At 40.3% G+C, this 17,532-nt stretch overlaps 1 protein-coding gene and 1 long non-coding RNA gene across 3 annotated transcripts in view; one reads left to right on the plus strand and one right to left on the minus strand.

Moving 5' to 3' along the window:
* The window catches only part of LOC126911769 (uncharacterized), a 72,589-nt gene extending 64,819 nt beyond the window's left edge, over nucleotides 1–7,770 (minus strand). The window contains exon 1 of one of the 2 annotated variants that reach the window (XR_007706288.1): nucleotides 7,573–7,770. This is a non-coding gene — a long non-coding RNA (uncharacterized LOC126911769). Of the gene's footprint in view, nucleotides 1–1,000; nucleotides 1,023–7,572 lie in introns of those variants that run through there. The other variant, XR_007706289.1, reaches the window with a different exon arrangement.
* LOC118281263 (pancreatic triacylglycerol lipase-like) lies at nucleotides 3,569–13,607 on the plus strand. The gene is made up of 8 exons (XM_050700582.1): nucleotides 3,569–3,726; nucleotides 7,352–7,526; nucleotides 8,568–8,716; nucleotides 9,799–9,882; nucleotides 10,552–10,698; nucleotides 12,039–12,225; nucleotides 12,775–12,909; nucleotides 13,391–13,607. The coding sequence occupies exons 1-8, from the start codon at nucleotides 3,657–3,659 to the stop codon at nucleotides 13,446–13,448; spliced, it is 1,005 nt and encodes a 334-aa protein (XP_050556539.1). The 5' UTR covers nucleotides 3,569–3,656; the 3' UTR covers nucleotides 13,449–13,607.
* Nucleotides 13,608–17,532: the final 3,925 nt, after the last annotated feature.

Raw genomic sequence — 17,532 nt, forward strand, 5'->3', positions numbered from 1 at the left:
AATACGTGTCTAATATGTTTTCATTACCTAACTGACGGACTTAATAGATTTTTAATTTTCATACCCCGTCATCATCCCTATTCTTGATCATAATCAACAGTGATGTTGAAGTATTATCAAGACTGTCAAATGCAGTAAAGGATAGGCAGAGATCAAAAAGTTATTGTGAAGTTTATCTATTACAACGGGATGGTATATCTTTGATGTTTGGTATCTCTTCACTAATGCGGGCACATTGTAGTTAGACTTGGGAACGGTCTTATAGTTACCGATTTGACTACTATTTGTGCGCATAGCAACTAATATGTCAAAAACATGCGATTCTGAGAAAACATAGTTCTAAATTTGGTTAATAGATGGCGCTTTTTATTTGAGTCCATTTTCTGAATCGCGGTGTTAAGATTTTCAGGCAATACTGTAAGTATCCTGGGCCAATAAACGTGTGTTGCCGGCCTTTTGGGGGTTAGGAATTCAAGAGTTGTTGGGGAATCGGGGATTGGAAAGATTGGGAAGGGGGATAATTCGGCCTCCGGTAACCTCACTCACACAACGAAACACAACGCAAGCGTTATTTTACGTTGGTTTTCTGTGAGGCTGTGGTATCACTCCGGCCCAGTCGGCCCAGCAGTGCCGAAGCATGGCTCTCCCACACACCTATAGGTAGAAAATAATGTACATCTTTGCCTATACTTTTTAAAACTGAAATGACAGACGTCAATTGAATACCTTAGATGCGTCATTAGCAGTAAGCTATGTCGTTAATCTATGTAATTATTTAATTATTATTTTATCAATTCAGATTATATACTTAGGATTAATAAACGAAAGGATTATTGAGTGTTTTAATCTAATTATATAATAGAGGAATAAATAAGATGGGAGTCTGTTTGTAATATTGATATCCCACAAACTCGCACGAAGCGCTTCGCTTCAAGCTTTCTTGTGCGAACTGCTAGGGAGTTGACCCTTGCCGGAGTCTGTGTTTCCTGATGGGTATAACCTGGGTGTCTTCAAAGCCCGAGTCATAGGTTGCTTATAGGCAGATGGCAGGCCGTATCATGACTTACCATCAGATGAGATAGCGGCTAAACGTCGAACCATTAAACGTAAAAAAAGACAGAAATAATGGTTACATGACATATAAATATTTACAAAGGAGTGGGAGAGAGCCATGCTTCGACACTGCTAGGCCGGCTCGACCGGAGTAATACCACGGCCGAGCAGAAAACCGACGTGAAACAAACAATTCCCAGTTTCTCCACAATGTGGGCGAGTTAGGAAGGCTTTTTTTAAGACGGGAAAATCATCCAATGACTTCTCCCGCCTTGGGCGAGGCGAAAGGGAGTGTTAGACTCTTACTGTCTAAAAACCACCCCGTTCCTACTCCTGCTTTTCGAGCCGGAGCCCCGGTAAACCGCTAGGTAGTCCGCAGCTCTGGGAGTTAGGAGGATGGAGAGTAATTTAGGCTACCTATTTCTTCCGTGTCGACACGGACAAAGCCGTAGGTGACAAGCTAGCATTTAATATGATTGATTGTAATACACATTTTTGTAATTGCAATGAATTTTTCATAAAATGATTGATGTGGTATTCAAAAATAGCGTACCTATAAAACTCTTTATCAGACTTTAAAATTGTATGTGATTATTTTGTTTTTCATTTTCGTCTGGTGGTATATTATAAGTCTGCGTCTGAGTACGCCCCTCGTGATGAAGAGTCCCTCTATGACTCGAAACTAGTAGAGCTTTTCTCAAGATATTTACGTGTGTAAACTGTATTTTAAGTAAGTTATCAAGCAAGAATAGCTCAGGGTCTCTAGAGGAACCAGACCCGCTCCAAAGAGCCATCAGACCACCGCAGTTGGTATAGTAGGGCTGATGCACAATCTAAAACTATGGATTACCTACCGGGTTTACCGGGGCTTCGGCTCGAAAAGCAGGGAACGGAGTGGTTTTTAGTCGGTAACTGCCACACTCAGAGACTTTTTAATGATTACTTAAACCAATCAATCCTTAGCAATTGTTTTCTATACAAAATCGTTACTAAGGAATAATTTAAGTAATATTTAAATGACTCTGAGTGCAGCAGTAAGAATCTGACACTTCCTATCAACTCGCCCAAGAAGAAGTCACTCAACTCAAAAAGCAGGAGTAGGAACGGGATGGTGTTTAGTCAGTAAGAGTCTGACACTCCCTCTCGCCTCGCCCAAGGCGGGAGAAGTCACAAAAAAAACTACATAGAATATACGTAGGTATTAGGTAGCAATAAAAAAACATACAAATACCCATTTGGATTTACAAGATTAAAACATAATTATGTGTCATTAAGTGCTATCTCATATTAACTGATTTGCGAGCGATTGGCAAAGGTAGCCAAATTATTGGTATCTAATCTATATTTACGATAATAAGACATACCTATGATTATATTTTGATGATTTATGCTACAACATAGTGTTACGTATCCACTAATCTCTTATAGTATTGTTGCTCGCTTTATCAGGGTGAGATTTTTTATGGGATAAGGCGGTAAATGAGCAGATGGTTTTAAGTGTGGGAGAGCCATGCTTCGGCACGAATGGGCCGGCTAGTAGATAGTCGAGTAGAAAACCAACGAGAAATAATGCTTGCTTTGTGTGAGTGAGTTTACCGGAGGCCCGATCTCTTCCCAATCTCCAAATACCCAATGATCGTCTCGTGACTCGTCTTTTTTATGTTATAAGCCGGTAAACGAACAGACGAATCACCTGATGGTAAGCAATCGCTGCCACCCATGGACGCTTAAAACACCAGAGGCGTTACAAGTGCGTTGTTGGGGAATCGGGGATTAGGAAGATTGGAAAGAAGGGTAATTGAGCTGCTGTGGCGGTTTCACGTTGATTTTCTGCTCGGCCGTCGTATCACTCCGGTCGAGCCGGCCCAATTGTGCCGAAGCATGGCTCTCCCACAGTTGCAGGCAAAATTTTGCCAAAATATTATAGTTTAAAAGAAAATCACCGCTATAAAAACTAATCCAACAAACAAACAAACGACCTCACCAATATCTACACATACACATAATTAAGTAACTAGCTATTTCCTCGCGGTTTCACCCGCTCTGCTTGGCTCCTATTGGTCATAGCGTGATTATTTATAGCCTATAGCCTTTCTTGATAAACGTGCTATTCAACACAAATAGAATTATTAAAATCGGACCAGTAATTCCGGAGATTACCGAGTTCAAACAAACAAACAAACTCTTCAGCCTTATTTATTAAGTACTAACTTATTCCGCGCGATTTCACCCGCTCTGCTTGGCTCCTATTGGTCACAGCGTGATGTTCTATAACCTTCCTCTATAAATGCGCTATCCAACACAAGAAGAATTATTCAAATCGGACCAGTAATTTCGGAGATTAGCGCGTTCAAACAAACAAACAAACTCTTCAGCTTTATATATTAGTATAGATTATATATTAGTATAGATTCAACACAAAAAGAATTATTCAAATTGAACCAGTAATTTCGGAGATTAGCGCGTTCAAACAAACAAACAAACTCTTCAGCTTTATAATATTAGTATATAGTATAGATATGACGTTACAAATTACTAATTTATCTTCTATACAGATAAAGATAATATGGAGACTACATAAATAAGCTTGCCATTAATTATCTATGTACAAAACTGCAACGATGGTGTCCTGGGTAGCTGCTGTGTTGGTTCTTGGTGCTGCGGTGGTTTCTGGTGAGTTTTTATATTGGTTTTTTATGGTATAAGCCGGTAAACGAGCAGACGGATCACCTGATGGTAAGCGATCGTAGTATTATGAATCTGATTGAAAAAGAGTAACCTATGGAGTTTCTTGTTCGTTCTTCTCCATAGAAATCTACACTTTGGAACGAGCAAATAGAGCAACTAGAGGACTGACCGACAGACAGACGTTATTAATATATATTATATTTGCTTTGGCGTTCAAAAGTGCCTTCCTGGTCTATTTGAAATAAATAATTTTGACTTTGACTTTAATGTTTTTTCTTCACCGTTTGTCAGTAGTGTCTAAGTAATGTTAGAAAGTACATATAACTCGGAAAAAGTCACATTGGTACTTGCCGTTGGTAGGTTTCGAAACCGCACTCTCATGTATGAGGAGCGGGCGTCTTAAACCACCGGGCCACCACGGCTAACCAGCCGATTTGTACCTTTTTTTTATGGAATACGCATGGTAAACGAGCAGATGGTAAGCAATCGCCGCCACCCATGGACACTTAAAACACCAGAGGCGTTACAAGTGCGTTGCTATTTGGGGGTTAGGAATTTAAGGGTTAGTGGGGAATCGGGGATACGGAAGATTGTGGGGTAATTGGGCCTCTGATTAAGTCTCTGAAGTGATACTCTATAGTTCTTTTTTGTAAAGGGAGCCACCTTAAGTTTTCTTTACCGCCTTAATTTTTTTAAGTGACGTAACATCTCTAAAACCTTCTCCTAAGCCTGAAAAATACTATGCTGAAAACCGTTTCAAAATCAGTTCAGCCAAACGCGAGATAATCGCACACAAACATACATACATATACGAGTCAAACTGAACATAGTTTTGTTTTAAGTCGGCTAAAAAAAGGATTTTTAATAAAAAATACCGTTTTTTGCATAGGGAAAATAATCCAATGACCTCTCCCGCCTTGGGCGACGCGAAAGGGAATGTCAGACTGTGCTATTCGGGCCGTAGCCCCGGTAACCCGCTAGGCAATTATGGTCTAGAATAACATTATAGGCTACTCTTTATTCCACGGGAATACAGGCATTGCCATGAGCTGAAGCTAGTTTATAATATTAGTAAGAATTTGTATTAATCAGTAATTAAATAGAACTAGTGGTCGCCTAGTGGCCGAAATTCGACCATATATGATTTAATTTACAATACCACTTAACGTACGTTGAAGGATAATTTTTATTTAATTCAAACTCTTTTATAAAACTCTTTTCATATGAGACGTGAGAATATCATCGCAATGTCTATCGATTTTGACGTTTTGTCAAATACGATCAGATACTATGCATGTGTGTGTAATGTTTTATTTATTGATTTAATGTACTTTATATGCATTATTTTTTAAAAATATTAGCGCTATGCACTTCTCCTACACATAAACTATAAGTGTACCAAATTTAATGCTCCTACGTCCGCGCAATTTTCGTAAAATGTGGTCCAAAGTTTTTGCATCACGTATTAATATATAGATGACTATTGACAATTACGAATCTAATACATTGTTATCTTAGTTAAACTATTTGATTTGATTTGATTTAAAGATAAAATACTACGTGGTCTTGTCATAGGAAAGTCCTAAAGATTATCAGATATGTATGATTGAATGATAATAGACTCATACCTATAAAAAAAAAATAATAACAGTAATGGCGTTAGGGTATTACTATACAATGTGATAGGGGTGGGACTTCTAACCCGTTAAGGCTGAGTACTACATCTAATTTTATCGACAAAAGTCGGGGGTCGAAGGGGTCGAATCCCCTTCCCCTAAAAATTATGGTTATTTTTTTTATATTTTTTTTTACTTTTTTTATATCAAAGGTTGTATGCGTCGTAGAAACAAAAAAAAACGACAAACGGTAGCTAATAACCTTGGCTAATAATTCATTACTTTTTTCATATGTTTGATAATGTTTTGGTGAGAAAACAAAGTCATTTGTGAATTATTTTTACCGAAAAAATCACTATTTTTCAATATTTTCAATTGGGGGTTCAACCCCCATATTATTTTTTTTGTCGATATAATTAGATGTAGTACTCAGCCTTAACGGGTTAGAAGTCCCACCCCTTTCACATTGTATATGCATTTTAAAGAATCATTACACCACCACAGAAGAGGCCCAGCAGTGATGCCGACCCGGAGCTGCGGACTACCTAGCGGGTTTACCGGGGCTCCGGTTCGAAAAGCAGGAGTAGGAACGAGGTGGTTTTTCGTCAGTAAAAGTCTGACACTCCCTCTCACCTCGCCCAAGGCGGGAAAAGTCAGTGGATGATTTACCCTCCTCAAAAAAAAAACAATAAACACAGGCATTTTAAAACTGCCACACGAATGAAATCGCTTTGTTTTGTTATCAAGATAATTCAGTATTAGGGATTATAGATATTAGACCTTAATGCATGATGTATTATTTTTATCTTTATACATATTAGCAGTTTTTCAAGGAAATCAGCTTTAAGAAAGATTTTATTTAATTTTGTTTTGCTCGTAACAGATTAGTTTAATATTTTCAAATCTACCTCATAAACGGCGTTAAGTTCGCCTTATGTACCATTATTTTATTGTATTGTGTAAAGATTAAATAAATAAAAAAAAGTAAACAATGGTAAATGGACCATGAATTGAAGATCACTGTGTGAAGAAAGCATATTATCATTCATTCGCGAAGCCCTATGCCAATAAAAACATATTCTTAAATAAGTTAGATGACAAATTTTTATTTGAATGCCCGTCTTGAAGATTATTCACTACATAGTATAAAACAAAGTCGCTTTCTCTGTCTCTATGTCCCTTTGTATGCTTAAATCTTTAAAACTACGCAACGGATTTTGATGCGGTTTTTTTAATAGATAGAGTGATTCAAGAGGCAGGTTTATATGTATAATACATGCATAATATATCACCATTGCACCCATGCGAAGCTGAGGCGGGTCGCTAATTTATAATATTAGACACGGATTTTATTTTCTTACGGAAACAAATACTTTCCGAGATATATTGATTTGAAATATCGCGTGACATCACTTCTTTACATCTTTTATACGCAGAAATGACGTAACTATTTTGCTCCCACTCCAAAACTTTGATTCGTTTTATCTAAATATTGTTATCTCATAATTATGACAAAATAAAAAAATACGTGTCAAATATATTTTCATTAGCTAACTGACGGACTAAATAGATTTTTGATTTTCGTACTCCGTCATCATCCCAATTGTGTGTATGTAAAATCTAGTTAGAGGGATAACCAGAGGTACATACTATGATTCGCAATACGCAATTATCTGTTTTCAGACTTGCATTTTATTATCTTACTGGCTTACTTTTGGGCGGTTTTACCCACTTTGCTGATTTTTTTATTAATCATAGCGTTCCTAAATAAATGGTCTATAAGAGTCATTTAATGGTTACTTAACACAGTCCTTAGCAATTGTTTTCCATACAAAGTTGTTGCTAAGGAATAGTTTAAGTAATCATTAGATGACTTTGAGTGCGGCAGTAAAAGAGTTATTTAAATCGGTACAGTCGTTTAGGCGTAACGAAGAGACAGACACATTTTTGATTTTCATACCCCGTTATCATCCCTATTATTTTCTTATTCCCAGCCTACCCTGCCAACGACCCCGTCATTGGCAAATGGTCCGAGGGTCTCAGGTACGACTACCTGGAGGATGACGCCGGCAAAGTCCACCTGGTGGACAACTGGATGAAGATCAGTGACTTCGACAGGCTCGCCAGATACAACCCTGATGCTTCCAACAAATACCATCTCTTCACCAGGTTTGTGTTTTTTATATGGTTGATGGAAAGATCTGATGGGTATAACCTGGGTGTCTTCAAAGCCCGAGTGAATAGGTTGCTTATGGACAGACGTGCTCCATCATAGGCCGCATCATCACTTACCATCAGGCGAGATAGCGGCCAAACGTCGGCCCACTTAACATAAAAAAGAAGATGTTAGATAAAATAAAATAAGATTAAAAGTGTGGAAGAGTCATGCTTCTGCAGGAATGGGCCGGCTCGACCGGAGTGATACCTCGGCCGAGCAGAAAACCGACGTGAAACAACACTTGCATTGTGTTTCGTTGTGTGTGTGAGGTTACCGGAGGCCTATTTCCCCCCTTCCCAAATCTTCCCAATCCCCGATTTCCCAACGACCATTATTAAATTCCTAACCCCCAAAGGCAACGCACTTGGCAATTCCTCTTGTGTTTCAAGTGTCCATGGGCGGCAGCGGTTACTTACCATCAGGTTATACGTCTGCTCGTTTAGCGTGTTCCATAAAAAAATCAAAGTTTAGGAGTGGGAGCAATTCTATGAATAAATGTACCTAGAAGTGACGTCACGATATTTCAAATCGATATATCTTCGAAAGTCTTTGTTTCCGTAAGAAAATAAAAAATACGTGTGTAATGTTTTAAAATATTTCACAAGACGGACATTAAAATAAAAATAGGCATCTACCCTACACACAATAAAACCCAACGCAAGCGTTGTTTCACGTCGGTTTTCTGCTCGGCCGTGGTATCAGTCCGGTCAAGCCGGCCCTGTAGTGCCCAAACATGTCTCTGTCACTTAAGGGTGGTTGGGGAATCGGGGATTCTCTACCTAAGACACCCAGTAGGGCAGATGCCCGATCCGGAGCTGCGGACTACCTAGCGGGTTTACCGGGGCTCCGGCTCGAAAAGCAGGAGTAGGAACGCCTCGCCCAAGGTGGGAGAAGTTATTGGATGATTCTCCCCTATCAAACAAAAAAACGGATTCTCTTTCGGATCACCTTATTGCAGCCTATTTACCTAACCTCAACGATAATACTTCCAGGACCAACCCCACAATCAGCCAGCCCATAGTCCTGAACAATGCTGCCACGGTCCACAACTCCAACTTCGATGCTCGTCGCCGCACCATCGTGATGATGCACGGCTTCGCTGGATCCATCACTTCTGGGTTCAACACTGTTCTACTGCCAGGTATGGTTATCTATATATTAATACGTGATGCAAAAACTTTGGAGCCCTTTTTACGAAAATTGCGCGGACGTAGGATTAAAAATTTGGTACACTTATAGTTTATGTGTAGGAGAAGTCCAGAACGCTAATATTTTTCAAAAATAATGCTTATAAAGTACATTAAATCAATAAATAAAACATTACACACACTACCATGCATAGTATCTGATCGTATTTGACAAAACGTCAAAATCGACAGACATTGCGATGATATTCTCACGTCTCATATGAATAGAGTTTTCCTGTTCATGATGCGCCGGAATATATTAATTTGAATTTTACAAAACTAATAGCAATTCGTTAAATAAAAATTATCCTTGAACGTATGTTAAGTGGTATTGTAAATTAAATCGTATATGGTGGAATTTCGACACTTGGCGACCACTAGTTATTATAGACTAGTTTCTTACAGCGGTATTAAAAGGCAATCGTGTCACCCGTGGATAGTCACAACACTAGAGGATTAATTATTATGTTATCGGCTTACTCACGTAACTGTTTGACGAGGAACTCGACTAGTTTCAAGCCATGCTAGAGGGTCGTATTCATGAGCAGCATTCCGCGACACACGACGCGGCGATTGTCGCACTGCTACTGGACATTATGCTCCTGCTATTAACATTGGAGGAGTAGGAAATGCGTTGTTGGCTTTTCCGAGTGTTCGGAGGATTGAAGCTCCAGTAACCTCACTCATGTGGCGAGACACAATATAAGGGTCATTTCATCCGGAGCTGCGGACTACCGGGGCTCCGGCTTGAAAAGCAGGTGTAGGAACGGGGTGGTTTTTAGTCAGTAAGAGTCTGACACTTCCTCTCGCCTCGTCCAAGGCGGGAGAAGTCATTGGATGATTTTCCCCCTCAAAAAAAAGAGTAGTTGGAAGTGCATTACTGGCTTTTCCGGGTTTTCGGAGGATTGGAGCTCCGGCAACCTCATTCAAGTGACGAGACACAATACAAGGGTCGCTTCATGTATCGATCATTATTGTCAATATGACTCAAGGATTCTCTTCTTTTTTTTCAATAGCGAATTTTATCTTTTTCTAGCTTTCCTGGCTGCCGGAGACGTAAACGTCATCATCTTGGACTGGAGTGCTGGATCTTCCTGGGGACCCCGTGCCATCCAGGCTGGTAAGTTTTTCTATACATCTTTACTCGAAAGGTTCGGTTATTCAAATACCTATGTCCTATCCTACATATGTATACCTATACAATATAGGGTGACTGGTAATTAGTGAACGATATTCAAACATGTGATTGTACTTATGATTACAAACAACTTCCCCGAAGTTTTTTTGTAAACTCATTAGTTTTATTTCCATCACAATAACAAATCACACAAATTTTCATTAGCACTTGCGCGTAAAGTTCCAGAATACCTACCTAGTTACTAGTCTTCCGATAACGCGGGCGCCTCGCTGCTAACAGCTGATCATTCTAAAACACTCGCGCGCGAAATTTTGTTGAAAATTGTTTGTAATCATGAGTACAATCACGTGTTTAAATATCCTTCACTAATTACCAGTCACCGTATGTACATAATATGTTAAATCGAAATGTAACTAGGCGAAAAAGGACATTGCAAAGTCAAAAAAGAATATTAAAACCATCTTTATGTCGGTACAGGTTCCTTTATAAATGTGGCGACTGATGACAGAAGTCGCACATGATACTGTGTTAGTTTTACTATCAGTTCATTTTTGTTCAGGTTACAGCCGGCACATTAGAATGATTTTGACAGTGACGTTATAATTATCTCGCATTCTTCTTTCTTTCAATTAATACAACATGTCCTTCCAGGTCAAGCTGCCGGTAGATTCATCAACTGGCTGAACTCCATCACGGGCGCCAACCCTCAGAACTACCACGTGATCGGCTACAGCGTGGGCGGGCACGGAGCTGGTATCATTGCCAGGACTATCAACGGCAATGTCGGTTACGTTACCGGTAAGTCAAACTTAAGAAACTTCCTTTTTTTAAACGTTCCCAATCCCCGATTTTCTGGTCCTGATGTTTCAAGTGTCCATGGGCGGCGGCAATTGCTTACCATCAGGTCTTAGTCTGCTAAGGATCTGCTAAGAGGGACAGAGCTATGTAGGTTGTATAGCTCCATCCCTCTTGCACTGATCAGTGATCGACCATTCTGACACAATTGTAATAGCAGACTAAGGCCCCAGGTGATACGTCTGCTCGTTTATAAAAAAAGTTACAAGTTAAAATATAAGTTTCTTTTTTTTCTTAAAAATCGTTGCCCCATATTAGGATTTTCTCCTGTGTCGTGGGTGCGTTTACAAACATACAAGTTCACATACACATGACATCCAGACCCGAAACAACAATTTGTGGATCACACAAAAAGTTGTTCCGTGCAGGAATCGAAATCACTACCCGTTGCGCAGCAGCCAGTTGCTCAGCCACCGCACCAGCTGTGCAGTCAGAGCAAACTCAAACTCAAATCATTCGGAGCTGCGGCATACCTAGCGGGTTGTAAGTGCGGGCCTGTGGACGGCGAGCAAGGGTAGGTCGCCGCCCGAGCAGAACTAGACACATGCGTGCGGCGCGTCGCGTTCCGCGCGCGCCTCATAGAGCCATCAGACCACCACAGATGGGGGCCCAGTAGGGCTGATGCTTAATCCGGAGCTGCGAACTCTTTGTGTGATCCACAAATTGTTGTTCCGGGTCTGGGTGTCATGTGTATGTGAAATTGTATGTTTGTAAACGTACCCAGGATACAGGAGTTAATCCTAGTGTGGGGCAACGTTTTTTAAGAAAAAACGAAACTATTTTAACTTGTAACTTTTTTTATAAACGAGCAGACGTATCACCTGATGGTAAGCAATTGCCGCCGCCCATGGACACTTGAAACACCAGGACCAGAACATCGGGGATTGAGAAGATTGGGAAGGGGGAAATTGGGCCTCCGGTAACCTCACTCACACAACGCAAGCGTTGTTTCACGTCGGTTTTCTGCTCGGCCGTGGTATCACTCTGGTCGAGCCGACCCAGCAGTGCCGAAGCTTGACTCTACCACACTTAAAATGTGGCAATAGGCTGACCGCCTACTACATGAGACTTACAACACAAATGGTGAAAAGTGTGTGTACATTGTATAGCGGCATCACGTTTATTTTAACGTTGATAAGACTGCGTTTGACCATCAACCCGCTTACTGCCACGGCGAAGCAAATGTGCCTCTCTGCCTACTCCTTCGGGGATAAAAAGTGACGGTGTACATTTTAAATGAACTTTAACATGCAACTTCTGACTACCACCATGCTCTTCCTCAGGTCTGGACCCCGCAGACCGTTGGGACACCGCCTGGCTGTTCAGGCCTAACGATGGAATCTACACGGAGGTGATGCACACCAACGGCGGAGACAGTGGCTGGCTGAACCCCCTCGCGCAGGTTGATTTCTACCCCAATGGGGGGCGGCAGATGCCTGGATGCATGACTGCTTTGTGCCATCACTACAGGTAATAATAGAGTTTCTTACTCGTTCTTCTCCATTCGAAGCTACACTTTGGAACGAGCATCTAGCTTCACTGACAGACAGACTGACGGACAATTCAATTTGACGTTTCAAAAGTGCCTAATTTAGGATTAATTGAAATAAATGCTTTGACTTTGACTTTGAGAGTCAGGATTAAAATGTTTAGTTAAGTCACACTAACAGGTACTTACATAAATTTTAAACCAACTTGACACTTTGGCAATGCGTAGAGATGTTTTTTTATGTTGTTTATGTAAACGAGCAGACGTATAATCTGATGGTAAGCAATCGCCACCGCCTATGGACACTTGAAACACCAGAGGCGTTACAAGTACGTTGCCGGCCTTTTGGGGGTTAGGAATTTAAGGGTTGTTGTTCGGGAATCGGGGATTGGAAAGATTGAAAACGGTTGAATTGGGCCTCCGGTAACCTCCCTCATACAACGAAACACAACGCAAGCGTGATGATTTTCTCCCTTCAAAAAATGAAATAAAATTAAAATTAAAATATGACAATGATGACAATGTTTCAGGTCCTACTACTACATGGCCGAATCTCTCCGTACCGGAGGATTCACGGGCAGACGCTGCGACAACCTGAACGCTGCACTCGCCGGCAACTGCAACGGACCCACCCTCAGGATGGGAGGCTTCGAGCCAAAGAATGGGTAAGAATGCTATATATATATATTTTAAACTAGCTACTTCCGCGCGGTTTCACCCGCTCTGCTTGGCTCCTATTGGTCATAGCGTGATGTTTTATAGCCTATAGCCTTCCTCGATAAATGCACTACACAACACAAAAATAATTATTCAAATCGGACCAGTAGTTCCGGAGATTAGCGCGTTCAGACAAACAAACGGACAAACTCTTCAGCTTTATAATATTAGTAAGTATAGTATAGATAAGTATAGATATATATTAACTTTTTTACGTTTAATGGGTCGACGTTTGGCCGCTATCTCGCCTGATGGTAAGTGATGATGCGGCCTACGATGGAGCACGTCTGCCCATAAGCAACCTATTTTGTCATATTATTATAAGATAATCCTATCGGACTACTCTGAGAAGGAATGCCGAAACAAACTTAGAGGTCAAATTTATACTTTATTTCTTTGTTTGTTCATAATTTCTTTGTTTTGTTTCAGAAACACCGGCCTATACCATCTGAGAACTAACCCGATGCATCCCTACTCTCAGGGATAAACACTGGAAACATGGTATCAGCTACTGAAAATACAAAAATACAAATACAAATTTTGACTGAAAATACAAATTTTCAGCGACCAAAACAACACCTAGTCCTTTTCATTGTTTACTTTTACAAATTGTAAAATAAAAACATTTTTTTGTTATTTATTCTGATTTATTGTTTTTTTTTTATTATTTTTTGCAAAGAGTTTGTCTTTTCATTATCATCATCATCAGCAGCCTGTTTTTGTCCACTGCTTAGGACATAGATCTTCAGTTTTACGCAACAAACTACTACCCCTTTTATTTGAGGGGGAAAATCATCAAATGACTTCTCCTGCCTTGGGCGAGGCGAGAGGGAGTGTCAGACTCTTACTGACTAAAAACCACCCCGTTCCTACTCCTGCTTTTCGAGCTGGACCCTCGGTAACCCGCTAGACAGTCCGCAGCTCCGGAGCAACATTTGCAACTCCATTTCAGATCGAGTTTCCTTATAATCAAATTCAGTACAAAAGTAAGTATAATATATTTATTTATTTATTTATACTTCATCACAAAAAAAAACAGTGAATGGCGGACTTAATGCCTTAAGGCATTCTCTAACAGTCAACCATAGGGTAGTGCAGAGAAATGAAGCGGATTGATGCGATGCCAAAACACAGGTACTAAAGAATAAATATAAGAATACAATATACAATATATACAATACATATACATATATAATACTATAAGGGGTGCGTACGGCAAAAATTATGTTACAAAAACCGGTTTACCATGGTCTGGCTTTGTATGATCTTTCCACACAGCCAACGATCAATTTATATTGGTGTTGTATAACTTGATGTGTTTCTGAAAAACATTTGGGGTGCGTAGTATAGCGTGAAACTTGTCTTGAATAATATTATAATGCATGTGATATTTATTGCCTACCTTTAGTATTATTATGTACTAGTTTCTTCCAAGAGTTTCGCCCGCGTACTCGTGAGATTAAAAGTATCCTATATAAGGTGACTAATAATATAATTAGTGAACGATATTTAAACACGTGATTGTACTCATGATTACAAACAACTTTCCCGAAGAAACTTTATTTGCATAATCATTCGTTTTAAATTAGGGCTGATGCTTGATCCGGAGCTGCGGACTACCTAGCGGGTTTACAAGGCTTCGGCTCGCAAAGCAGAAGTAGGATGGGTTGGTTTTTAGTTAGTAAGACTCTGTTACTCCGTCTCGTCTCGCCTAAGGCGGAAGAAATCAGTGAATAGTTTTCCCCCTTAAAACAAAGCCTAGAGCTGCAAGGGCAAATACTTTACCTAAAAACTAAAGACTCCACGCTTGGCATTCGCATTTCTAACAAGTCGATCCACAAGACGTACCATGTAAGCCCTACCTACCGGCTACCGGTAGGGTGTAACACATAAATCAGTAACTTGGCTTAACTTAACATCGATATTCACTTAACTTAACTTAAAGGAGCCCAATAAATAAGTTGTGTAGTGACAGCAGACTACATCGCTCACCTAGTAATATATTGGCACATCTGCAAAAAATGCGAAATTGACTTTATAATTTTATGTGTTTAAAAGTGCATATTAATCTATTTATTTCCATATTCATCGAGAGAGGTCGTAAGTGTCATTATACCATTATTGTAGTTTCCCCCTCACGCACGTAAAACAACGGTTCGTTGGTCAGTAAACTAAAAACTAAACAAGTCAGGTAAACTATGAAAACCGTAAAAGTGCTAATATATTACTAAGTGTGCAACATACATTAATAGGGATAATGACATCTAATGACTTCTCCCGCCTTGGGCGAGGCGAGAGGAAGTGTCAGACTCTTACTGACTAAAAACCACCCCGTACCTTCTCCTGCTTTTCGAGCCGGAGTCTCGGTAACCCGCTAGACAGTCCGCAGCTCCGGGTAATAGTGGGCCCTGGCCTAACAAAAAATGGTCCTAGATCAAGAAAAGGTTGGGAACCCTTCATCTAAAGGATTTAAATCTAATCTTATTAAAATTAAAATATCGACGACATGTAAACAAACTACATTGTAGCCTACTTAAGTATTAGCCTATTTAAAAAAATACAAAAATCCATATCTACCCAACTCGGGAATCAAACCCAGCATCTAATTCAAAGAACGGCGCCATAATTCTTTCCTTAAGTCATCTTTACAATCTCTCGGTAACTTATAACCACTTATAGGGTGTGTATTTTAACATTTATATCTTGGTAACACGCTGTATATATGCGGGGCACGTAATTCGCGGCACTATAAAGGGTGGTTATGCACCTGTGTTGTATAGGGTGGTGCTTTTTTGGTGGTATATTTATTTTGGGATATTTTTTAGAGAGAAATTGTGTGTATGTTAAATTTTGTTAGAGTGTAAGCTAAGCTGAGGCAAAATGGTTTATTTAAACCTTGAATAAAACCGAAGTTCATGGTTCCACAGTTTTGGTGCTATTATAAACAACACTTTTTTTAAGTGTGTTGAAGCCATGCTTCGGCACGAAGAGAGTGATTTTATAACAATGTTTGCGTTGTGTTTTGTAGTGTAAGTAAGGTAACCGGAGGCCCAATTAATCTTCCCAATCCTTCCTTCTCAATCTTCCCAATCCCCGATTCCCCAACAACCCTTAAATTCCTAAACGCCAAAGGGACGGTAACGCACTTATAACGCCACTGGTGTTTCAAGTGTCCATGGACGGCAGCGATTGCTTACCATCAGGTGATATGATGCTTACCATCAAATAGCTTCACTAGAGAACTGACCGACAGACAGACAGACACTTTGTTTTTTTTATTGTAATATTTGCTTTGACGTTCAAAAGTGCCTTCTCGGTCTATTTGAAATAAATAATTGACTGTTTTGACTTTTGATACATTTGCTCAATTACGGCGGTGTTCCATATAAAAACAAAAAAAAAATATGTTTAGATTTTCAGTTTGACTTTGCAACACGCTGTGCACAGCGGTGTAGGACTACAATTCAAAAGACGTTTTATTCGCACGTTATTGCGGAAACGTGAGGGAACTCATGTATGCTGCGCTGTGTGCGTTGGGGGATCGGCAGAGGTGTAGGTGACTTTGTAGTTTAGAAGTTGTATTTTTATTAATGTAAGTATTTTTTCTTTGCCAAATACGTCTGTATTTCCGGAGCTGCGGACTACCTAGCGGGTTTATTTTCCATAGTTTATTTTCCACCCTTAAAAAATATGTTCCTTCTTGGTTAGGTAAAGTTCCATTACTGAGTTAAGTTACTTACTGTTTATTTGTTATTTAAATTTTTCATTATCATCAGCCCATAACAGATCAACTGATGACCAAAGGTCTCTTCTTACACGGAGAATGTAAGAGCATTAATCACCACGCTTACTCGGTGATTTTATTCTATTTTATTTGGAAAACAGTCAGTATTATTTACGAAAATTACATACAAATAAAATAATGAACAAATCATCACGCCTTTTTATCTCCGAAGGGGTAGGCAGAAATGCGCGAATTACATTACGGCGTAATGTCGCTGTGGCGACACTGACAAATGACAGATGACAGAAGTCGCACATAGACTATCGACAAGCAAATCAACGGATGACGTCACAAATATCCTGCATCGCACATATGAAGTTTGCATGCGAATTAACACGGATAGAAAATCCCAACGAACAACAGTTGGGCAGAAAGCCCGCCAGGCTGATCACCTCGCCTGGTCGGAGGATCCTCCTTTTCTTAGGGAACTTTACTCTCTGTTCACTAAAGTGGTGACCCCGACGTGATTGAAACCAACCTTCACGGAGCAGATCAGCACCGTCATCCTTATCGCCATCTCCCTCACGCATCACTTCTCCGCTGAGCGGTAATCAAGTCGCAGCCAACCAGCATCCTCGGCCTCATCAGGGACCACCACACGCTACATCGAAGATATGCAGCCTGGTTCTTCCCTACGGCCTCATCAGCGTCTAGGCACAGCACTCTGCACACGGTCTGAGGACGTCTTCCTCCCGTCAACGCAGACGCCAGCCACTACGCACCTACCCTCGCAGCATCTATTCCCCGACTCACCGTGGGACACTGCGAGCTTCACTACTCCGACTCA

This window comes from Spodoptera frugiperda, chromosome 19, assembly GCF_023101765.2.
Source record: "Spodoptera frugiperda isolate SF20-4 chromosome 19, AGI-APGP_CSIRO_Sfru_2.0, whole genome shotgun sequence".
Classification (NCBI taxonomy): Eukaryota; Metazoa; Arthropoda; class Insecta; order Lepidoptera; family Noctuidae; genus Spodoptera; species Spodoptera frugiperda.